Source organism: Lissotriton helveticus, chromosome 2_1 (assembly GCF_964261635.1).
Source record: "Lissotriton helveticus chromosome 2_1, aLisHel1.1, whole genome shotgun sequence".
In the NCBI taxonomy this organism is placed as follows: Eukaryota; Metazoa; Chordata; class Amphibia; order Caudata; family Salamandridae; genus Lissotriton; species Lissotriton helveticus.
In genome coordinates this window covers 294,444,612-294,469,731 of record NC_136059.1, presented here as the reverse complement: position 1 = coordinate 294,469,731, position 25,120 = coordinate 294,444,612, and the positions used below count along the sequence as shown (strand labels likewise).

The 25,120-nt window shown below is 47.1% G+C and overlaps 1 protein-coding gene and 1 pseudogene across 1 annotated transcript in view; one reads left to right on the top strand and one right to left on the bottom strand.

Moving 5' to 3' along the window:
• The window catches only part of TXNL1 (thioredoxin like 1), a 143,666-nt gene that overhangs the window by 60,145 nt on the left and 58,401 nt on the right, over positions 1 to 25,120 (top strand). The window contains exons 4-5 of the mRNA XM_078674852.1: positions 1,363 to 1,485; positions 2,859 to 2,928. Of these exons, the coding sequence (XP_078530978.1) occupies positions 1,363 to 1,485; positions 2,859 to 2,928 (193 nt within the window). The remainder of the gene's footprint in view (positions 1 to 1,362; positions 1,486 to 2,858; positions 2,929 to 25,120) is intronic.
• On the bottom strand, positions 14,544 to 15,966 carry LOC144819322 (calpain-15 pseudogene; annotated as a pseudogene).

Below are 25,120 nucleotides of genomic sequence, written 5' to 3'. Positions count from 1 at the left end.
AGGTTTTAAGCTGGTGCTTCATTGGGATGTCGGTATTTCGATTATGTATTGCCTCTGCTTGGCTGGATCCGAAGCCTCAGGAATTGCAGCAATGACTCTCCCGATTTCTGGCTACATACAACCTAGAAAAAGCTGTTTATGCAAAAAAGAGGGATTCAAGCACAAATGAAAGGTATTTAAATTTTGGCACCACTATCGGAATGGGTAGATGGAAAACGATAGATTAGGACGACATATTGCAATGTAATTGTGTTGTTATGAAGAAATGTATATGAAATATCTGATTTATGTTATATTTATTTTAGTTTAGCGGTGTACAAACTTATCAAACTCATGGCTCTTATCAGCCCCGGGTGTGTGGGGTGGGGTGAATAATTGGAAAAAGGCACAATCAACATGAGGATGAATTCATGAAACGTATTTATAGTATGTAACATTGTGCAAGAGTTAAGAAAAAAAGGAAGTCCAGTTTTCTCAGTTTCTGTATTATGAGATCAAATAGTCTGCGTTGTGGAGAGATCTTAAGTTCCTTAACGTTTTTGCGTTCTTTTCAGTAGAGTTGGTTTGCTTGTAGGCTTATTTATGGTTAATTAAGTAAGGCACATTTAGCTTAAACATAAAATTCTTTACTAAAGGAAAAATAGGATATTCCATCCATTCCCTACTGTTGCTGAGATCTAGATCTTTTGAGACTAAAGATTAAAGCAATATAAATATGGTTATAGGCAACATATAAGCAGCGAGGGTTACACTTATTCTCCATTATGCTGGTTTACTACTGTGTTTTAGGTATCTAGATGCCCTGTCGGTGGTACTCAATATATCAACTTGTTCCTGGTAGACTTGAATCTTCAAGTTGGATCATGCATAAAGTGTTGTGATTCCATAAGGGCAATTTGAAATTAGTAGACAGTGTGGGATCTTTATAAAATGAGGCAGACCATCCCTTGGTCCATGTGCACTTTTTGTGCCACTTGTGAGGGTCTCTTATGCACTTTACTCCTATATGAAATCATGAGCAACAGAGACATTAAGCAGGGAACCTCAAAATCATATTTTGGTGCCTTTTACCGAGACACTTGTATATCTATCTTATTGCGTGTTATATTTGTAAATCCTTGATTAGCACTATATAGCTGCCTTTCCTGTGATGGTGGCTATTGTATCTTAGTAATTGAGGAGATCTTCAGGATGGAGATGCATGAGTGTTGACATAATTAACCAGGAAAGAAACTATCTGCATTTGACTATACTACTTAACATCTAGTTGTTCAGGCATATTACTAGAATAGCTTAGTTATGTACAGCGATGACCACTATTGTTTGGTTTTTAACCTTTGCATTTTTATTATTTGAATTTAGATGGATTTAATGCCATTTATAAGCAAAGCTGGTTGTGAATGTCTTAATGAAAGTGACGACCATGGATTTGACAATTGTTTATGTAAAGACCAAACCTACCTGGAATCAGATTGTGATGAGCAGGTGAGCAGTTTCTAAAATGTTTTTGATCTCTCCGCTAGAGATTTTTATTGCTGGCCAGTCTAAGAGCTGTATCGTTAACAATATCTTTTGTATTTTTGACTGTCGAAAATGGGATCGAAGATTAGCTTTCAAGAGCAGACCGGTCCTTTCTGTGGTTGTGAACAGAAACCAGAGATACACTTATGATGTGCGTTGAATTTTCTTTTTAATCTTTAACTGGTTCCAAGGCCTGAGCCAATTAAAGACTTGCTACATGCCTGGTTGAGTCTGAAAATAACCACTAAATGTATATCATTTGCATAAATTCACGTTTATCTGCTAGTCCAACATCAAAACTGTTGACTAAGAAATAGAAAAGAACCATGCAGCACTGAATGCAAGTGTTGTAAAAAAAGATGGGCCAGAAATTAGTAGATTTCTCTGCCTTTAACATTGGTTTCTTGAGTAACAGGTGAAATATTGCTTTCTTGAGGTCTCTAGGGGCTTCTACTTCGTGATGTATAGGGCAGCTAGCTTTCTTATGTCTTTTATCAAATGAGTGAGACAGATGTCCAGAAGCAAGCCAGAGAGCTTACTGTGTCTCATCAAGACTCACTCTCCTTTAGCATAGGAGAGATCAGGGAGAATCCAGAGAGACTGTTAAAGGGGTTGACTCACCCCAGTCCTCCGCTAATTACTCTTCCAAATTTGCAGAAAACTCATCTCTAACCTCTGTCACTTCCTCAGAAAAACAAATTGGCCTAATTGTCAAACTGACCTCATGAAAGGGAAAAGCTATACCATCTAATGAGATTAGACCTGGACCAAAGGCCTTTCTCCATCTGTGCCCCAGCCAATCACCCATAAGTAATTGTTGAAGAATAGCAATCCATAGAAATGCAAACTGAGACTATTTCTTAGCCCTGCAAATCATGTATTTAAATTGAATTTTAAAAGTATGTCTAAGGTAATATAGGCCTACTTTTGGGGAAAGGAGGGCTCCTGCTGTGTGTGTGCAGTGTGTTGAACATATCTGATAGCATACGTCTTGCACACCTCATGAAGACAATAAATGTAAGCCTACTGAGCCTACAGATAAAGCACTACAATAACATCTGTTCCCAATGGCAGACTTTCTTTCCGTTAAGAATTTCCATTTTATATAACATTTTATTACATACAAAATGTTTTATTTCATCTCAGGTGCTTGTTTGTCCTGTCTTATGGGGTTTTTATTTTAGTTCTGTCAGTGACTGATACTACTCTCAATATTTATAGTCGTGGAACTGCTCAAAACTGCTGTAACACTTTTTGTTTGCTTAACTTCAATTAATTGCTTTGAATTATAGAAAGATCTACCAATTTAATTAAACGGCCATTTACTTTATCCACAGCTCCTCATGACCGTAGCTTTTAATCAGCCTGTAAAACTGTATTCTATGAAACTTCATGGACCAGATAATGGTGAGTAAAATGTGTTTTATTGTGGGTTATTTTATTTGATTAAATGTAGTGAATACCACTAAGGTCTGCTATATAGACATTGTACATTTGTGGTATATCTTTGAGTTTTAAACTGTATTAAGTCCGAAATGTTTTAGTAGTTTCCCCTTAATTATTCAACCGTAGACTCTAGGTTCTTGGCCTGTGAATGAAAATTGTCCTCCTTGACTTGCCGGGTAGACTTAAATGATCTGTGAAGGCATTGCTATGGGGAAGGAGTGTAGTGTACAGTTTATGCAGGTATCAGTTATAGTAAAGATGTCCAAAGACCAGTTAAAGTAGAGTACACAACTATTTAATAAGATCATAAAATATACGAATTGTAGAAGGTACACAGTCCACACAAACTTTAAAGTAATACAATACAGTGGCAATATCAGAGTGGGCTGTTGGCTGAGTGTACTGTGTATTATTTGCAATCCTTAAATGATCTTGGGCAGGACCAGAACACTGCAGTTACAAAAATGTTGTAAAACTTCAACAGTGTTTGCACACATACAGTTGTTTTTGCTATTCCCAGCACTGTAAAATGGTAGCTCAAATCATTTATGTAAAACTGAGATGCTTTGTAACAAGTTTGCAACAGTTTGCTTACTGCCCACTTTTGGTGCTCATAAAGCGAGACTATTGACACCAAAGTGTACCTTTTAGCCTGCAAAGAAGAGGGGAAGTGTCTTTGAGTTGGAAAGCAGAAAGTACATTACTGGGTCATGTGAGGTGAACCTACCTACTTTGTTTTAGGGGTATTAACCATGATCTAAATGACAATTTATCAATACCCGTATGTCCTACATGCTCTAGTCAATCATGGATGGGAAAGACATCTTTTAAGATAAATGGGGCATGCTGCAGTCTCACCCACAACAACCGGTGCAAGCACCAGACATAAAAGCCGTGCTTCAACACAGATCTGGAGCAAACAACTGCACCACACAAAAGCAGCAGAGTCAAAAGAAAAAAGAAAATAAAAGTGAGAAAAGAGCTTTTCGGAGGAGTGCATGGGGTGTGGGGATGGGGAGTCCATTTGCCAGACCGTTACCACTCAACTCACCTGCAACTGTAGCAGTAATTCTTCGTTTAGGGGTAGAGCAGGCTTCAAGATGCCATGTCAGTATCTATGTAATTCTTGGGCTTGCTGGCAGCTTCCATTTACTGAAGATCAGCAGCAGGGTAGGCTAAACCAAAAGGGGAATATATGCCTAAATTCAGGCAGCTTGGCTTTGATTTACTACTAAACAGAATCTGTGTGTCCTTCGAGTTCTTAAAGGTGCAATTTGGCTCGGGCAGAGTTTCTCCCAGGGGGTTCTGGGAACTCCATCCTCCTAGAAAGGATTGCAGTGGTCACTTTCTGAATATACATGACCAAATTACTTGTTGATGCTCTGTTGAAAAACCATGTGGGTTCCCTTCTGATAGCCCTGTAAATAATAACCAACGGACAGTGATGTGAGGGATCGGAGTGTTGTCTTGGGCCAATGCGCAATTCATGTTGCAGTAGCCCATTTTCACTAATAGCTTTGTATTACCCTGATATCGGGTGCATTTTTTTATGTTAAAAAAACCATTTACAGAGTGAACTCATACCGATGATCACAATGAATATTACTACATTTACGTTAATGATTGTGAACATCCCTAAAACACAAAATAAACACACAGAAACCTGGCAGAAATTGTACATCTGTTAAAGTTGTTCATTACTTTCATCCACATAACCAGCAATTTGTCTACTGTGCCTGTGATAGCTGCACCTCCTCTGTAGAACAATCATGCTGCCTAACATTGCACATTCATTCAATTCACCAATTGCCACCTGGAGAATACCTGTGCCACTGGTACATGTATCTGGACCTACTAAGTGTACTTTACCACTGTAGTGTTCCATGGGCATATGTATCCTTTAAACAGAGCACTCAACCCAACACAAAATGAGGCCCTTGCACATGTGCTATAACTCCGCTTTAAATTGCAGTTAAGTTTGTCACATCTTTCCAGATTACAGTAGTCGTCTAAACAACCTATAGGACACTTCCAACAGAACCACTAAATACTATGAAACCATAGCATTCAGTACAGTGCACCTAAGCATAACTCTCAGCACACCACTCAATAATACGTTAACATGGTCTACAACAAGAGATCAAGCTTAATCAGATAAAGTGTTGTACATTACACCATGTCGTCATCCATAGTATTCTCTAATATCATGCGGTAGCACAACATGCCAATCAGCCCTTCTGTGTACACATTACATCAATAAGAATGCAGAGATTGTGCCTAAAAGTAGACCAGATAGTACCAATAGAATGACAGGCTGTACCACCATGAAGGGAGATGTCCCCAAGCTTGACTGGGTAATATCACATGAGGGGGGACTAATGTTTCTAAGGTAAGTGCCTACAGGACACATCTTCTGATTCAAACTATGAAAGATGATCAGCCATTGATGCTCAACCAAACATGTTTGAACTTGGAAGGGAAGGAGGGATATGACTCAACACAGATGTAGTACCTACAGTTAGGTAAACGGAAGCTACTCCCATCGATTTGGATAGGCACAGAGTTTAACCCTACACAGCATCCTCAGAGGTTTGAGAGGCCTTTTCAGAAGCTTTACAGTGGCTGTAACTGGTTTTGGGGCTGTCTTATTCTGTTTGTCTGTCCCATTCAGGTCCTTCCAGTCAGCTGGACCTTGCCAGTTGCCAGTAGAGCAGGCTACTTCTTGGCACAGGCATTAATGCTTTTCTGGTAGACTGCCCAAAATGGTTCCAGCTCCACGGCTTGCTGCAAGGCATCTCTGCAGGTTTTCCGGGGCTATTTTTCAGTCTCTGTGTGTAGAGTGGCTACCGCACAGCACTTCCACTCTTTAATCCCTGTTGGATTTGCTCCCCAAACTGTTGTTCAGGACCTTCTCTGTGGTCAAGGCTCTGAAGTTGAACGAAGTATTGGTCAAAGAAGCCAGTAATTATATCTCCTGATGTCCAGTATGAGGCGCAACTTTTGAATTTCTACTAGTCCCTTTCAGTCCTGGTGGACATGTTCACCTTATGACGGTGTGCTGCAGTCCTGCTGCACCTCCTGAGACTGTTTTAAACTGGCTACAGGTAAAACATTGAATGCTTGCAGGCATGAGGACATTTACCAATTCAGTTATACCTACAGCGCAGTCCGGGGGCCACCTGCAGCTCTCACATGTGGCCCCGGCGAAAGCAGCACTGGACGTCTGTTTACTTGCAAGAGCACTAACATTCAAAAAAATTTAAATGGGCAAGCTTAAAATTAAGTAAAAGAAAATAATCAAATAGGGGGCCATGCACCACTTCACTTCAGGACACGTTTGTTTTTAAAGACCTCTTGCAACAAATGTGTGAAACCATTGTCCTTACAAACTTCCAAAATGTTTGTTCATTGCATGTGTAACTGTAGATGTTATCTAGTTTTGGGCTTATATGTTTGCAACTTGTTTTTCTTCAAAGTCTTCGAGTCACAGGGTATAGGAATTCCAACTTTTAGTGACAATGCTTATGGACATTGGCTCCATTGTTGGATTTTTTTTTTCTTTCTTCCATCGTCTGGTTTTGACAGTGTCCCCAAGCTCTGGGTTGACGCTTCATGGTTCGTATCAGCCAGACCATCTGTATTGTACAATCAATATGTTCGCCCACGTTTTAGTTTGTCACTGTCCCCCCAATCCGGTTCGACAACTGACACTCCTTTAAAGCACCTATGGGATATTTTCTCTGGCAGTTCGCGCACGATTATGCCCCGTGTGTGACGGAAAGGACTCTATTCTGATACTTCCTACAGTGTTATAAGTACCCTCGGACAGACCTCCATGAAGTGTGTAACCTTTTGTCTCCAGAGCTCGACACGTCCTCCTGTGAAGCTTACCTTGCCTTTCTGAGCAAGAAGACTATAAATTACTGTCTGGACTGGCGTTTCACATCCACCTTCATACTCCAGACCTTTTCAGCGTACATGATGTCGAAGTAGACCCCCAGCCGCTGACAAGACAGACTTCTACATGGTAGAGGCCAGGTTTGGCTTCTAGGAAGCAATGCTCTCGCAACCACAAGGCAGTGTAAACAACATGTAAACAGTAATCACAATAAAGTAGAAAGCAACAGCAGATCTTATATTTTCAAATTTTCAAGGATGTTTATTGGATCCACATTCAGCCGACACGTGTTTCGTCGTGTTCAGAAGTGGAGTCAACACGACTCTTCAGGGCTGGTAAATAGACCCAGGCATCTATGGGTCGATGCCAGACGTTGGTATAGTCGAGCGTTGAGTCCTGTCTGAGGATTGATGGGTAGTCAAAGTTTGAAAGATCCAAAGAAACTTAATTCCGGGTTCGGAATATGATCACTTGGAACACGGCGACCGGGAACACTCAGAGGAGGGATTCTAAACTACAGTGCACTACTTACGCAAGATAAACAGAACGATTAATACTGCAGCCTTTAACTTGTTTTGGATCCCCTCCCGGTAGAAGCTTGACACTAACACGTGTTTAGTCTCTTTGTTTTGTTTACAATGCGCCTCAGCGAGCGCCCACTTCCGAACAAAGTGATCATATTCCGAACCCGGAATTAAGTTTCTTTGGATCCATCGATGCCTGGGTCTATTTACCAGCCCTGAAGAGTCGTGTTGACTCCACTTCTGAACACGACGAAACACGTGTCGGCTGAATGTGGATCCAATAAACATCCTTGAAAATTTGAAAATATAAGATCTGCTGTTGCTTTCTACTTTATTGTGATTACTGTTTACATGTTGTTTACACTGCCTTGTGGTTGCGAGAGCATTGCTTCCTTTTGTCTATGAAGGTCTTTTGATTTTCTCTGAACGGTTAGGGTTAGTCCGTTCGCTCTTTACACACCACCCCACAGACACCAATTTTCCTACGAAACGTAACGTTTACCATAGGTAGAGCGCCTTCTATCTGCACTTAATATAACCCCTACAGGTTTGGCTTCTAATCAGAGGTTCAGTGTCGTCGCTGGAACAACCTTCTGCCCCAACTCCAGCACTGATCAGAGGTCAGGCATCAAACCCAGAAGCCAGACACACTATCCTCTATATCAGTGCCTCATTTGAGATGAAGTTGTGGCTTTCCAATAGAACCTGTCCCTGTGTATCAGCAAGCAAGCCAGTGTACTCCCTGTACTTCCTCTTTTCCAAGAAGAATGGGACCCTCGGGGTTCTATTAGACCTCAGGCCCCTCAACGAGTACATCCTATCCGAAAACTTACAAATGGTCCTGCTCCAGGATGTCACCCCACTGCTGCAGGAAGGCAACTTCATGATGCCCTAGACCTGAAGGACACACATTTTCGCAAACTATTCACCCTGCGCATTGCCTGTTCCTCTGGTTCAGGGTGAGTGATCAGTATAATCAGTTCAAAGTGCTGCCCTTTGGGGTTGTTACCCCGCCCGGGTGTTCACTCAGTGTCTTGCAGTCGTCGACGCGCACCTCAGGTGACCCAGATTCCTCATCATGCCTTACTTAGAAGACTGGCTGATCAATAGCGCAACCACCTACCAGTGCTGTACTCACACCCAGGCAACCATATACCTTCTTCATGGGTTTGGGCTTACCATCAATACCACAATATCCTACCTCCAGCTCCTTTTCAGGGGCTGTCCTCAACTCGGTGGTAGGGAAAGCCTTCCTCAGTCCTGCCAGAGTCCAAGCCTTCCAGGTGTTGCTCCCTCTTTTTCGGCTTGATTGTCTGGTAACAGTCAGAACAGTCATGAGCCTCCTCCGCATGATGGTCTCTTGTATTGCCGTAGTCCCTTATGCCAGATTACATATACACCTGTTGTTGCTAGAGAACATTACAGCATAGTGGTCATAAGCGGAGGGTCACTGGGAGGATCTAGTGTTAATTTGGGATCACACTGCTCGCTCTCTGCAGTGAGGGAACACGAGCAACCTGTTGTAGGGGTGGCTCTTTCTCGAGCCAGTTCCACAGGTGACTATCACAATGGATACTACCCTTACCAGGAGGGGAGGCACACTTGCACAAGTTCACTGTTCAGGGTCTGGGGAAACCCCATCATCAGGGTCTCCACATCAGCTAACTCGAGCTATTGGCCATCCAGCTGACGATCAAGGCCTTCCTCTCTCAGATTAGTAAAAAAGTAGTTATGAGTCACACTGACAACATGACAGCTGTGTATCTCAGTCACAAAGCTGGACGCATTCTTCACAGTTGCAAGTGCTGGCTCATCACATCTGGTGGTGGGCACTCCACCACAAAGTTAATCTCCTAGAGGAGTACCTTTTATGAGTGATTGACGACTTTGCAGAGCTTCTCAGCCATAAAAAAAAAATGAGTGGAAACTCCACACGCAAGTCCTACTTCACTGTGGGTGTTTCCTGGTGTGCACCTCTTCAACACTGACATAAATGCAAGATGGCCACATCCGCAGTCCCAAGGCAATTCAGTATGGATCAACAGGTCGGGAATATTTGCCTACATTGCAGCAGACGATTCTGCCCACATTCTGATTGCTCCCAAATGAGACTGGCAGCCTTGGTTTACCACTAACCTCAACATTTCTGTGGTCCCACACAAGAGGCTGCCCAACCCGCTAGACCTCAGAACAATGGAACTGTTAGGCCCCCGAACCCGAGATAGCTCAATCTTGCGATTTGGCTCCTGTGGTCTTGGTTACCTTGACCTTTCTTATGAGTGCATCCTCAGACAGGCACTTAGACCCACCACACACGCTCGCTGTGCTTCAAAATGGAAATGGTTCATCCACCACTTTCTCCCCAGACACTTTGACCCCTTACGTGCTGCAGTGCAGAACATAGCCTATCATCTGCTTTACCTGCAGACCTCGTCTACACTTCCATTAGGCTTAACTTTACAGTAGTAGATGACCACCTTCAGAAGAGGGGACACACCTCGAGCAAGTCATCCCATGTGGGACTTCAAGGTTGCCCTTACAAGACTGATGGCCGTTCATTTCTGATGCTACAGTATTGTCCCTTACAGTTTCTTTCCTGGATGGTAGCCTTCCTCGTGGCAATCACTTCTCTTAGACATGTCGGTGAGCTCCAGGCTTTAACTCTAGAAGAGACTTTCTTCCAATTCCTCATTACTAACCCTATGTTTTCCCCTAAGGTAGTGTCCTCTTTCTACTTTAACCAGACTATCGAACTTCTAGTGTTTTTCCCTTCTCCAGACGTTGTAGCAGAGATTGTCTTCATGCAATTTATATCAAAAGGGCCCTTGTACTATGTAGACTGTACAAAACCCTTTCGTAAGACACATCTCTTTGTCTCCTTTTCAAAGCCACACAAATGCTGTGCTCTCTCCAAGGCCGGGAAAGCACTCTGGTTAGTCAAATGTATTCAAGCCTGTTACACCGAAGCCAAAGGACGTTGGCCTGTCTTGCCCAGACCCCTCTCTACCCGTAAGAAAGGGGCCTCTATTGTTTTTTGGGTAACATCCCTTTAACTGACCTCTGCAAAGCAGCTTTAAAGTCTACTGCATACACTTTTACTAAGTTTTACTAAGCTTTACCGTGTGAAAATCCTCCGCAACCTCCTGTGGCTAGCCACTGCTTATGGTAGAGCTGCTTTACAGTCTATGCACACCATGTGTATCTACAGCTACACATGCCAGGAACAGATAATGTTACTAACTCTATAAGCATCTGTTTGTGGCAGGTAATGCTATAGATTCACATGTGACGACACTCCTTCCCTGAAGCCTTTGGTTTTTGCAGAGACTTTTTTTTTTTTTTTTTTTTTTTTCCAATCTTACCATTTTTCTTCCATGGACATCTTCTAATGCATCTCTGTGCTCCAATCCTTTATACCATAGTGCGGAAAAACAATCTTACAGAGGAACTAATACCCACGCCTATTGTCACTAATAGGTGGAGTCTCTATACAACGAGATTTGGAGACTTCTTTGAAGAAAAAAAAGTTGCACACATCTAAGCCCAACACTAGATAACACAAGTATGCACATCAGGTAAATCGACAGCTCTACATACCACAAACAGATGCGTAAATGGTAAGTAATATTTTCCTTCATATAAATGCAGAAGTGTTTGACCCAAGTAGATCAGATTATATCGGTGAATTGAAAAGTATTTTTTAAAAGTGACAACAATGGCAGCAGTGAACTAAGAGGCAATTACCATGCATATGTTTTGCTTCCCCTGCGCCCACCGCAGCCCCCCTTGACCTCCAAATCCTCCTCGCACTGTGCTGGCATCAGTGACCATTCTTTTGGCTATGGGGAGTACCGAAGTACCAAACAAATGAAGGAGTCCGTTTTGGCAGGCAACTGAAAGGTCCATGTCCCCAATTATACCTGAATAAAATGGTTTCTGAGTTGGAACAGTCAATTAGTAGCCACGCTCCCAAAGAGATGCACTTTGGATGCCACCTCATTGGAACGCAGTTCTGACATCCGTAAACAGGAGCATCTCTAATGGCCTGGCATGATTGTCGAGCTCTGTTGGGGCCGAACCCAAAGGACTATTCAGAAAACCTACAAGGACAGTGTAGCATCATAAACCAGCCATTCAGACGGTTTTCATGCCAACAGTGTACGATTAAGGTGCATTTGAACAGGCATTATGACTCTAAAGGGAAGCCAAGGGCTCAGCATGTATCTTCCCTACATACTTTTATAAGTTTGTTGTAAGTCAGTTGTTGCCTCATTGAAATTCACAAACACAACACGAACACAAATTTGCTAATGAAACCTCAAATATGTGGTGCAAGAAATGCACAATGATGCTCATAAAAGAACAAAACCATTTCCTTTGGGGTAATAATACACAGACGCACAGTTAGAGTTTGGGTCCCAAAACACAATTTCTGATGCCTCTCTTTTTGACCTACACCTCCCCAGACCAGTTTATCCCTCCAGTGCCATTGGAAACTGAGTTTTGCACTGCATAGAAAGTGTACGGTAACCTGTGAAACTTCACCGCCATATAGACGGGCCAATGAAATTATGCAATGATTTTTGTGTAATTGTAGATTTGCTGCATTAGCCACATAATCCATTTTCTGGTGCATAATCTGCAGGTTTTAACAAAACAAATTATTTCTAGCTCAAACAGTTCAAAAGTTAGTGAAAACATTACATAAGCCCCTTTGGAAACCTTTCTGTTGTGTATTCCTATATTTGGGTGTTTAACTGGTACTAATGAGGTGCAGCTAATGCCAAGACAATGCTAACATGTATAACAAGCATTGGCATAGCCAATAGGTCTCGCCTTTGGGACCTTATAAGTGTTGAGTTATCCAGCACAATATCCTTGGTGCAACAACAAGTGTTGCATGGCTAAACACTTATAAGGTCCCAAAGGTGAGACCTATTGGCTATGCCAATGCTTGTTTTCCAAGTCAGTAAAGCACTTTCTGGCTGAACTCCTGCTATAAGGTAATTCACGATATCTATATAGTAAGATGTTGTAGGCAGACTTTGGAACGGATGTAAATGTGACCGGGTGTATCCACTGCTGTGATGCTGTTTGTATTTCAAATAAGCATACATTAAGAAACTGAAAATAAGTGTCAACTAAACATATGAATTTCAAGCTAAAGAAAATCTTAGTCTCCGCTACAGTCCATTATTTGTACATGTACAAAAAAAGAGGGTTGGGGTTTCAGTGTAGCTCCCTGTACCTTGACTGAAGCACATCACAGGCCCTCATGTATGGCACCTGCATCCACATTTAAATAAATAAATAATAGGTACTTCCACTACTCTCCTCTTGCTTGAGCTGCCAGAATCCCCTCAAGAGCATCATCAGAAACTGCATATGCACCTGAGAGGGAGAATGGGAGAGAGGAAGAAAAGGGGGTGGGGAGGTAGAGCGAGAGCGGGGGGGGGGGGGGAGAAGAGCGCGAGAGTGTTTTTTTTTTTTTTTGAGTGACCGATGTGCCATGTACAGTTCAGCAGGGCACAATCGGAGCAAATCTCTGTAATTTGCGCACACAATCCAACTCTTTGGTTCCTGGTCACAGTAGCCTTACACTGTAGGCAAACATACACCCCTTTGTTAGGATCTACCTTAAAGATGAACACCTCAGACTTTCCAGATGTAATGTAAGTTAACTGAGAATGCGCTACAGTCATCACTGGTTTCTTGTAAAGCGCTCAATGGCTAGGCTATACAAATATCTTTGATTTAAAAAAGAAATGTAAATTCCCTTGGACCCAATCCTTGGAAAATGCAACAGTACTTGTAGGCTATACCAGTGGCCACTGCGTGCCCAAAAAATGGCAATGACATAGAGCACAGTGACTAAGAGGAGACAAGAGCTAAATGCCCCTCGACAAAGCCCAAAGAAGCACAAGATCAACATACACAAAGAAGAGGAATAAGAACATCCATCAACAATAAAACAAAGCAAGAGTATGGCACCACTATGGTGGAATCACAGATACACATATACCTGCCCAAGCTAGGTCCTTCTGTCTTTAGTATCACCCCGCGATTTTACTTATGACTTTTTACTGGCTGGCAAGGATTCACAGATTGTCCATGCGGGCACCCCGAGCAGGTGGTTCTCAAGTTTATGAGTAGCCACATCAGTGGGTACTAGAAGAGGCTGCAACAAGGCCATTGAAGGCTCGAGAATAAGTCAAAGCAAAAATAGAAATGATAAAAATTGACCTATCACGGTTGGTAAAACTTTCGAAAAAAGGATGACTAAAGTGGAATCACCTCAAGAAAAACTGACGAAACTAAGGTTTAGAGCATGAGAATCCGGGGAATACAGATCTCTTTTTCGTCGTTTAACCCTTCACAGCACCGGGCACACCCTCATTCAAAACAAGTAACATTAAAGGCAAGTGATGCACTGGAAGATGGAAGTGACGTGGTAGAATCAGGGGTTGATTGTTGAGTTGGGTAAAGAGTCTGCAAAGACAGTCACAACCACAGGCCACACAAGACCCCCCCTACATTAGAAAGCACTGAAGGGCAAATCAACGCAGAGATGACCATGTTACATTAGTGCTTGTGAACAGGAGTGGGACCGGCTCGTCTGAAAGACATTATAAATAAACATATGGCAAAGGCACCAATAAATACATCAAGGTTCGCTTACTTAAAGGAAAATGCTGTGGTCACTATTGAGCTCTACAGTAATAGACGTGTGAACAGGAGTTGAAAATCCAGTGTTTTTTTGGATGCCTGTGGTTTAGCATGTGTCCTTAACAATGCACACGTGACTTCTGAATGTAAAGAGAGAGCCCCAGAGATGATCTAACTGAACAACCTGATTGGTAGATGATGACCCCCACATGACTGAAGGGCTCACAGCTCTATGGCTCTGACTGTTAACAGTAGGATGCAGCAAGACCTCCAACACACCTCCAAGGACATAAAACCCAAAGACCCTCCATCTCCAATCTCCACTAGAAACACAAGTAGATGTTTACATTCCCTCTGAGGTACTAGCCAAAGCCTTACCACCTTAAAGACTCCTCTCCTCTGCATGCCCAGAACCTACCCTGCATTAGCTTCCCATACAACTTCCCTCACTGCAAGTAAAGGCTATACCATGGATCTGCACTCACCTCTCAACAGAAGCTGACAATGTTCTCCCACAAAGCCTTGGCCTCGCCTTCATCTGTCTGCCGCCGCTTCTCCACGTGCATGTTCTCCCTCCTCTTGAGGCTTGAGTCCCTTGCGCTGCATCACATACTGCTGTAGTGTGGCACGCTGCACAGTGCTTGGACTTCAGGTCGTTGAGAAGCATACAGGCTGGGCAGGACCACTGGCCGGGTTGCTCTGGGATGGGAAAACGCTGTGCTGGCCTGCGCGACAAGGCTTTGGTGTCACATGAGGAGCATGGCGGTTCAGGTGCAGTCCCTCCTCGATCCTGGCTGCACTCTGGGCAACTGCTCTAGGGCTCAAGGGAACAATTTGCTCCTGGAAGCCCTGCAGTTTGGAACAGTGGCAGGCCATGCACTTATGGGTGCTGGTGGGGTTCCGTAGAGTGCACTTGGAGCAGGACCAGTTTGAGAAGTCTGGACTGGAGGGGGCTGCAAGGGGTAAACCGCACAGTGTCTCCAGTCAAGTCAATGAGATCAATGCCTCGATGAGCTCCACAGATCTTGCATTTAGCTTCGTCCGAAGAGTTCAGCAAAGAGCATGTGCCACTCTTCCAGTGTGAAGAAGAGGCCTCCATCTCCTCCTCAAGGACACAGAGACGCTTGCTGGCAATCAGTTCCTGGAATCATGGGGCTGGAATGGGACGGGTCAGGCTCTTCTGCCCACAGGGAGCCTGCAGTGTGGGCTGGGCAGCATCAGGTACCAACTGTTGCATCAAAGGAGGCACCTCCCGGCGGCTCCGTGGTACAGGGTTGTTCTGCAGACCAGGAGAGAAGGGGGCAAAGGAAGTTTTTTGGGGACTTCAAGTTCCATGGAAGTGGCAATGCTGCCATTGGGGTTACTACTATCTGTGGGGGCAGTAGACTGCAGCCCAGCTGCCACTATCTGAAATCCAACAGGGGCTATCACTTCAGGGACCACCAGTGCCTCGGGAGGTATCTTGGGCAGCGAGAGCTTACGAGAGCCACCACAGGCCGAGCAGGAGTGTGCAACAGGGGTGTTGTGCAGAGTGCAGCATTGACATTCCCCCCGTCAGTCTGCACTGCTACCTCAGGACTCCTGGCATCCGAGTCCTCGCTGTCTGTGTCTACTTTTTGTGCCACATACTCCCGGGTTGTTAGCTTAGGTTCAGTCAGTACTGCAGGTGGAGGTAAGATGCCGTTTACCACAGGCATGGCTGCTCCACCTGGCACAGCATCAGGGCTGAACCTGTACACCGCGCAAGTGGCCTTACCCAGGAAGCTTCGGAATGTGCAGCGGGAGCAGGTCCATTTTTGTTCCTCTATAGTCAGGTTTTTGGCGAGGCGCCTCGCAAATGGAGCACTGACGCTGTCCCACAGGGTTCAAGAATGTACAGCGACCACAAGACCACTCCCGGACAGTGGCCATAGAACCAGGAGAGTGCGTGTGACTGCAACAGAAAAAAAAAGAGGAAAAAGTTAGCAAGGCACGTGGCTGCAGCTCTTCCTGTGCTCTGCCAGTGCCATAGTATGTTCATCATTACAGTAGACAATATACAAGGTGGCAAACAACCAAGGCGCTCTGTGACAGCATATCCATTCCCAAACCAGGAGCTTCTTTACACCCACTTCATAGGCAAAATGGCCTCCACGCTTCATTTTGTCCAGCTGCCACACCTACATCCCTAACCAAAATGTTGTCTCCCCGGTGATCCAGGGGGGGGCAAGCGCCCCTCCTTGCTGCCCCCCCTTGCGGACGCCCATGCTATCATAGTCTCTCTTTCTGTCTTGCTGCTCACTTATAGAAAACTGTGACTTGAAGAAATGGTTCACAACCTCTCTTTCCTTCTTTCATTTAGTTGCTTCCCTGTGAAATGGATCCAAAAAAGACCAGCGCGCGCCTCACGCTGGCAGCAGGGGGAGGGAAGAGAGGAGGGGGTCTGCGCCTGTTTCCCTTGCGGGAGCAAGCAGGAACCATATGGTTTCAAGGCTCGCTCCCGCAAGGGAATCGCCAAACGTGCATGCGTTGCCATTAAAAACAATGCAGCGCGTGCACGTTTTTTAGGCCAAAACAAAATGGATCACTAAAGGTCTCCCATGCAGCGCATGCGAGACCTGAAAATGATGACGTAATGAAGTAATACTATCACAAAATGTGCTGCAAATTGCAGCATAATTTGACCTATTCCAGTGATAAAGAGAAACCGTGGTCCCTCAAGGAGGAAGTGTGAACTTCTACTTCCTTGGAGAAAATTATTTAACTATCAAAGATTGGTTCCATTTTTATTTTAGATGTTATACATTGTGCTTTTGGGAGGGCCAACTAACCAGTCCAATTTAAAAATGGATGTGAAGATACTGCCAAGGGGTACTGACTCATAAGCAGGTAGAGGAGTGGCAGGTTAGTTGGTTCTTCCAAGAGTACAGTATATAAATTCTAAAATTGTATTCAATGCAAGCAGACCCACTAACCTGTTTTCTCCTCGTAGATGCTTCCCAAACCTTCATCCTGTTGTGACTGTCTAAATTGCATGCATAGGGCTGAAACGTTGACCCAATAATACTGTACTGTTTGCATTTGATTCTGGAGCATTTCACTCTGTGTCAGTGTGTGTACCAACCACTTTTGCATCCTGGTTCAGTTACTGTTTATGTACATAGACTGTGTAGCACCTGCGCACTTTACGCTTACTTATTTCACTTGCACTGCCCTGTTGTGCTGTTTGAGATCACCTTTTCACTTTCAATTTGGCTTGAGTATAAAATTGCAATGTTTTTTTCTATTGTTGAATACAACTGTCTTGTTTAGAAAGAGAGCCAATCTTTTCACGGTTACAAAAAATGTTTTCCAAGGAAGAAGAGGTTGGTTCACACTTCCCCCTTGAGGGACCACAGTTTCTCTTTATTACTTGATTACCCAGGTCCCGGGGTTACTGGGTTGCCCCTTATTCTTATACATGCATAATTCAAGTGGCCCAGCGTGTACAGAGTGAAAGATCAGGCCAAACTTTGGAAACTCCTGTAAAATTGGATGATGCAGATTTCAATAGTTGTTCATATGTGAAATGTGCATAATCAGAATATCTGAAAGACACGTTAGTGATAGATTCCTTACCTTAGAATATCCCCTGGCGTCAGACTGGATCCGGAAACTTTTTGCGTAGCAGTACCCTTGCGCATCGGTAGGCGTCGTCTGCGGCTCCGCGTCTGTCGTGGGCGCCGTGATGACGTCGTCGGAGTACTTAGACGCCCCCCCGGGTGCTGACGTCAGTTCTTCTTTTTTCCGCGCCAGCAGTGCAGATCCGGAAAAAGTGGTACCTTAGTCTTTTTTGACTAAACTTTTTTGATCTCTTTTGATCGTTCTTTTTCGAGTCTACGGTGCCGGTAGGGATGCCAGGTTTCAAGCACTGTGAGGATTGCGACCGACTGATGTCGGTCACAGACCCTCACCGTCTGTGTCTCCACTGTCTCGGCATCGAGCACGACGATAAGACCTGTTCCGACTGCCGGGCCCTGACTTCGAAAGCTAGGCGGGAGCGGTCCCGCATGCGACTCGAACTCCGGCAGTCGGCCCCGCGCCAAGAGAGGTCCCGGTCCGAACGGAGGTCGAGGGACCGGTCGCGGGAGCGGAGCCGCCATAGCTCCGGGAGTCGACATCACTCCTCTGGGTCGAAGTTGTCAGGTAAGCACAAGAAGTCGAAGAGACGTCATCGCTCTTCCGACTCCCCCCTCCCCCTCCCCCCCTCCCTCCGACGCTCACGCGGCGCGGCCGGGGTTTCAGGTGACACCGCCCACGCGGCTCCATCGGAGTCGCCGCGTCCGGCCACATACCCTCCGGTCCCTGGGCCGCGCGCGACGCAGAGGGAGATCGAGTGGTTCCTCATGGTCATGAGGTCCCTCACTCCCCCGGCGGGCTCCGCGGCGCCTTCGGGCCCAGCGGATCAGTCTGGAGGCCCCAGCGGGTCGGGGGCTCCGGCCCGACGCTGCCGTGTGCTTCGGCCTCGGCGTCTCCGGGCCCGGCGCCGCAGGGCCCCACTGGATCCGGTTCAGGATCCGGGTCGTCGCCGGTGGACCGCACGACCTCCCCGGCGCCGGTCCCTCAGGTGTCACCCCCGGCGCCGTCTTCGGGTGGCGCCGTCCCCGAGGCCTCCCTCGAACCGGCTCCGACGCCGGTGCGGCGACGCTTCAGACGCCGTTCGGAGAGTTTATCTTTCATGAGCCGGCCCCATCATTTGACACCCCTGGGTACCAGGAGATGGGTGATGAGGGGGATTGGGAGGGGTCTGAGGTCCCTCTGACACGAGAGTGTCAGTCCCAGGAGGACTGGACAGATGAACTTGGGGATGCCAGTGGTCTGGACACATCACCAGACACTGGCTTTGTCTCCCCTCCTACTGTGGCTACGGAGAAGGGAGCTGCCTATAGTGTGGTGCTGACGCAGGCGGCCAAGGCCTTGGGCCTTGAACTCCCCGTCGCGGCCGTGAGGACTAACCTCCTCACTGAGGTCCTTAAACCGCAGTCAAGCTCGGCCGAGCCTCTGCTGCTGTTTAATGAGGCCTTGACCGACGTTCTTTTGGGCACTTGGTCCAGGCCCGATACAGGTTCGCCTGTAGATAGGAACGTGGCCAGACGCCACCGCCCGGCCCCGGGTGACCCTTGTTTCCTGTCCACCCACCCCACCCCTGAGAGCCTGGTGATCCAGGCCTCTAATTCCCAGACCGCATTCCCGTCGGCTCTGCCTGACAGGGAATCCAAGAGGTATGAGCAATACGGCAAGAAGGTATTCTCCTCCCTAAGTTTGGGACTGCGGTCTTCCAACACCGCATGCCTCTTGGGCCGCTACACCCACTCCCTGTGGGACACGGTCGTGGACGTGCTGCCAGAATGCCCGTTGGAGGTACGGGCTAAACTCGGCCAAGCCCTTGTGGAGGGCCGATATGCGGCACGTTATTCAATTCGGTGTGGACTGGATACCACCGATTCACTGGGCAGAGCGATGGCAACAACGGTGGCGATTCGTCGCCACACCTGGTTAAGATCCGCCAACTTCTCGGCTGACTTCCAGAATACACTGATGGACATGCCGTTTGATGGCTGTCGCCTTTTTGGCGACAAGGCAGACCATGCGCTTTAAGGACTCCAGGGCTACGGCCAAGTCCTTGGGCCTCTTGGCCCGCGCCAGCAATCGGCTGCCTTTCACTCCTTTCGTGGCCACGGAAGGGGTGTTCCCGCACGTGCTGCCAGCCACGCGCCGCAAGGTAATACCCAACGCGGTGGCGGCCGTGGAAACCGCCGTGGCGGCGGTTGGGGTCAACGGCGAGGTCAGTCCACACCTTCCCCCGCGGCATCCGCCTCAAAGCCCTCCTAGTCCGTGCTTTCAGGCCCATGTGTCGCCAGTGGGGGGCAGGGTTCGCCATCACCTCCTCCACTGGCACACTGTCACTTCGGACAGGTGGGTGCTGCAAATCGTCCGAAGGGGCTACTCCATCCTCTTCGAGACGACCCCTCCAGCCATGCCACCGCAATACCACTGAGTATCGGGGGATCATTTGCGACTTCTGCAGGAGGAAGTTACGGCCCTCTTGGCCAAGGGGGCCATCAAGCGCGTTCCTGGGCCAGAAGTAGGGTGTGGTTGTTACTCCCACTACTTTCTGGTACCCAAGAAGGGCAAAGGGGGCCTACACCCTATCTTGGACCTCCGGAACGTCAACGGCTTCCTCCGGAAGGAGAAGTTCAAAATGCTGACACTGGCTCGGGTCCTAGATGCCCTGGACCCAGAAGACTGGATGGTAGCGTTGGACTTGCAGGACGCTTATTTCCACATCCCCGTCCTGCCGGCCCACCGGCGTTACCTGCGGTTCACGGTTGGCCACGAGCACTTTCAGTTTACCGTGCTCCCCTTCGGCCTTACCAGCGCCCCACAGGTGTTCACAAAGGTGATGGCGGTGGTCGCAGCTCATCTGCGCAGGTTAGGGGTTTCAGTCTTCCCCTACCTCGACGTCTGGTTGTTGAAGGCGGGCTCGCCCCAGACAGTCGTCAGCCACCTCCAGACGACGGCAGACCTCCTGCATCAGCTGGGGTTCTCCATCAATGTGCCGAAGTCACACCTGTGCCCCTCTCAGAAGCTCCTTTTCATCGGAGCGGTTCTCGACTCGGCGCAGTTTCGGGTTTATCCTCCTGAACAGGGGGTCTGGGATTTTCAGGCTCGATTTCCACTCGTTCACCCTTTATCCCGGGTCTCGGTCAGGTTGACGCTGCGGCTTCTGGGGCTGATGGCCTCCTGCATCCTCCTGGTGCATCACACTCGGTGGCGGATGCGGGCTCTGCAGTGGGACCTGAAGTTTCAGTGGGCCCAGCATCAGGGCAACCTTTCCGACCATGTCCTGATCTCGGAGGGCACTGCAAGACAGCTGCAGTGGTGGCTCACGGACCCCGATTGGGTCAGCGGCAGATCCCTCTCCCTTCCCCAACCGGAGCACGTAGTTGTGACGGACGCGTCCCTCCAGGGATGGGGAGGCCACATGGGAGAGGCGGAGATCGGAGGCCTCTGGTCTCCGGCGGAGTCCCAGCTCCATATCAACCTTTTGGAGCTGCGGGCGATTCGTCTAGCACTGAAGGCATTCCTCCCCTCTGTCCGGGGGAGTGTAGTGCAGGTGTTCACGGACAACACCACTGCCATGTGGTACTGCAACAAACAGGGTGGGGTGGGGTTGTGGACCCTTTGCCAGGAGGCTCTGCGCCTCTGGCAGTGGCTGGAACATCAGGGCGTGGCCCTGGTGGTTCAACACCTGGCAGGTTCTCTGAACGCCAGGGCGGATGAACTCAGCCGTCGGTGCATGATGGATCACGAATGGCGTCTGAACTTGGACGTGGCGCAAGGCCTATTTCAGCGATGGGGAGAGCCTTGGTTAGATCTATTCGCCACCGAAGAGAACGCGCAATGTCATCAGTACTGCGCGTTGGAATTTCCAAGGCGGCACTCGCTCGGTGACGCTTTTTGTCACGGGTGGAGTTGCGGTCTGTTGTACGCCTTTCCGCCTATACCACTTCTACCCAGAGTGCTGAAGAAGATCAAGCGCGACCGGGCACAAGTCATCCTTGTGGCTCCGGACTGGGCACGAAGGTACTGGTATCCAGAGCTACTCAGTATGTGAGTCGATCTCCCGGTTCGTCTGCCTCTTCAGGAGGACCCTCTGTCGCAGCAACAGGGGACGGTCCTCCACCCGAACCTGTCCAGTCTCCACCTCCATGCTTGGAGATTGAGCGCCGACAGTTGAGGCCATTTGACTTGCCTCCTGAAGGCTGTAATGTCATTCTGGCAGCCTGGCGTCCCTCCACAAAGTCGGTATACGCCTGCAGGTGGAACAGATTTGTGGCATGGTACACAGCAAAGGCTGTGGATCCTCTTGCTGCCCCTCTTTCTGAGGTTCTTCTCTTCCTTCTTTCTCTTGCCCAGCAGGGCTCTGCTCTTGGCACTATCAAGGGCTACCTTTCTGCCCTTTCAGCCTTTCTAAGGCTGCCTGATCAACCTTCTTTGTTCAAGTCCCCTATTGTAAATCGCTTTCTGAAGGGCATCAAACACACGTTCCCTCCTGTTCCGTTTGTGATGCCTCAGTGGGACTTGAACCTTGCTCTTACGTTTCTGATGTGCGCTCCCTTTGAGCCACTTCACAACTGTCCTCTCCGTCTTCTTACTTTGAAGACTGCTTTCCTGGTTGCCATCACCTCTGCCAGGAGAGTGAGTGGGCTCCAGGCTCTTTCCTGTACACCCCCTTTCCTTTCTGTCCATCCGGACAAGGTTGTGTTGCGTACTAAGCCATCTTTCCTGCCCAAGGTTGTCACGGCCTTCCATATCGGGCAGTCTTATCACCTTGCCCACCTTCTTTCCGCCACCGCTTCCCTCTAAAGAGGAAGAGCGGCTCCACCGTCTGGACCCAAAACGTGCGCTTTCGTTCTATTTGGATCGCACACGCCAGTTCCGGGTGGATGACCAACTCTTTGTTGGTTACGTGGGCGCTAAAAAGGGAAAAGCGGTGCACAAGCGGACCATCTCGCGGTGGATCATCTTGTGTATCCAGGCATGTTACTCCTTGGCTAAAAAGGAGCCCCCTGTTTGATTGCGGGCTCATTCCACCCGGGCCACGGCTACTACAACTGCCCTGGGCCGGGGAGTGCCCTTGCAGGACATTTGCCAGGCAGCTACGTGGGCCTCGCTGCACACGTTTGCAAGACACTACTGCCTGGTCAGTCAAGTCTGGAGGGATGGCTTCTTTGGCCGTTCCGTCCTCCAGGACTTTCTGGTGGGATTATTGGTTCGCAGACCCACCACCGGGCTTGGTATTGCTGGGGTATCTATTCTAAGGTAAGGAATCTATCACTAACGTGTCTCTTTCAGATGCACAAGTTACTACTTGTGTACCGATATATCTGTAAGAGACATTAGTTAGTGATAGATTCCTTACCGACCCACCCATCCTCCCCGTTCTGCGAACCGATATCTAGGGTTAAGGTCATCCCCTTTCAGGGCCCTAGTTTCAATGGCACCAGTGTTGGTTTTTAACATGGCTCGGCGCTTCTGGCGCGGAAAAGCTGTGTCTAAGAACTGACGTCCGCACGCAGAGGTGGCGTCTAAGTACTCCGACGTCATCACGGCGCCCACGACGCCGCTGATGGACGCGGAGCCGCAGACGACGCCTACCGACGCGCAAGGGTACTGCTACGCAAAAAGTTTCCGGATCCAGTCTGACGCCTGGGGATATTCTAAGGTAAGGAATATATCACTAACTAATGTCTCTTACAGATATATCGTTGCACAAGTAGTAACTTGTGCATTTGTTGTCCAGGTGGGGAGCGCTCCAGTGATTACAAAATATTGTTAGTTTAAAAGGGTTCAGAGAGAATTTCCATCCAGTAAAATACTCTGACAAACTTGACATTTACATAATGAGCAATGGTGTAATTTTAAAATCAACAAGGACCCCCCACAGATGCACGCAGGGTGAATCAACTATAGTATAAGAACCATAAACATGATGGCAAGATCCCTGATCGTACAGACAGGAAGCTGTGAAATACGCTGCTTACGAGCCTGCGGACTGTGGGGAACTATCCACTCTATAGGTTGAAAACAGACTGCTTGAATGATTATTTTACGTGCCGTCCCGTCCCACCCCACCCCACCTCACCTCACCTCACTTCTCCACTTATAAAAGACAACCACCAGGCCAAGGGTGTGCCGAAGTGTTGGATTCCCATCCCAGGTGAGTATAACCCCAGGCCACTTCACCTTCTATGAGCCTTGCATAGTGGGATGACAGGACGTCTCCTTTGAATCGGCCATCAGATTGACTTTTGAACAACACCCCATGCAGGGCTGAACACGGGGTAAAAATACTCTAGAAACCCACAAATTGTTGCTGTGGGAGTTGGCAGAAATGTGACGTCGCCTGAAAAGAAATTTACACCATGAAAAAGTAATGGTAAAGCTACCCTAACTTAATTGGTCACAAATCAACTCCGATTAAAGATAGTATGGGGGTCAGTTAATACACGGCTCTGTGTGTACCTAGGTGGTTAATGCACTCGCTGGAGACAAATGTCCATAACTTTTGGTCAAATGTTTGAATCGTTAGATAGCTCATAAGGTTGATGTATGTTGCAGCAACTAGCTGAAATGTGTGTCACAGCTTTCTATCTTCTATAAGAGTAGTTAGTGGGTTACTGCTTTTGTTGGAGAGAGCTTTATCCAGTATGCAGGTCACGAGCGACAGTTTGGGTATACACTCACTGCAAGTGTCTCCACGTAACCTGGAGTGCGTCCCTTTGGACTCTTGCAGGCATTACTCAGTCTTATTTTATTTAAGTTTGATAAAATAGGTGCTGTTGGTAATAAATACTAATGTCGAGCATTTCTTTTGTAGAGCGTGCTGTGTAGATGATTGGTGTGATTATGCACACATAGAAGCACAGGACCTCTTGGAAAGCACGTATTTTTATCTATTAAAGAGAGCTTTCACCGCCCATTTTATATTCAGAATATTCATTCCTATGAGTGAGCAGATAAAAACATGCGTTCAATGTTTGGCCTACACTGCCATCTAGCGAGGCTTGTGTAGCATAAACTATGTTCTAGTTGTTGCAGTGGCATCGAGTGCGGTGTTATTTTAGTCCTCTCATTGAACACTCGAACTAAATTTCGTTAGTGAACCTATTGCCATCCTTTCCTAATCCATGTTTTATTACTGCAAAAGTATTCAGCCCTTTACCACCCTAGGGTTTTAAAATTTTATGAAGTCCCCCCGCCCCCCTTCACATTGTACTGCCCACTGACCAGAGCAATACGAAGGTTTTAATTTTAATTTTATATTGCAAAGTTGTTGAATTATCAGTTATGTTCTACAGCAAATTGTGGCATAATGCTAATTAAGGGCCTGTATCCCGGCACGTGAGCACTTTCACAAATGTTTGTGGACTGTTACGCACACAATAATTTAATGGCATTTAAGTTTTTGCTAAGTTCCACAACAGCCTTCAGTTGTCTGAGTGTTGGCGCGTATACCTGTTCTCTTTTTAATGGCTCAAAC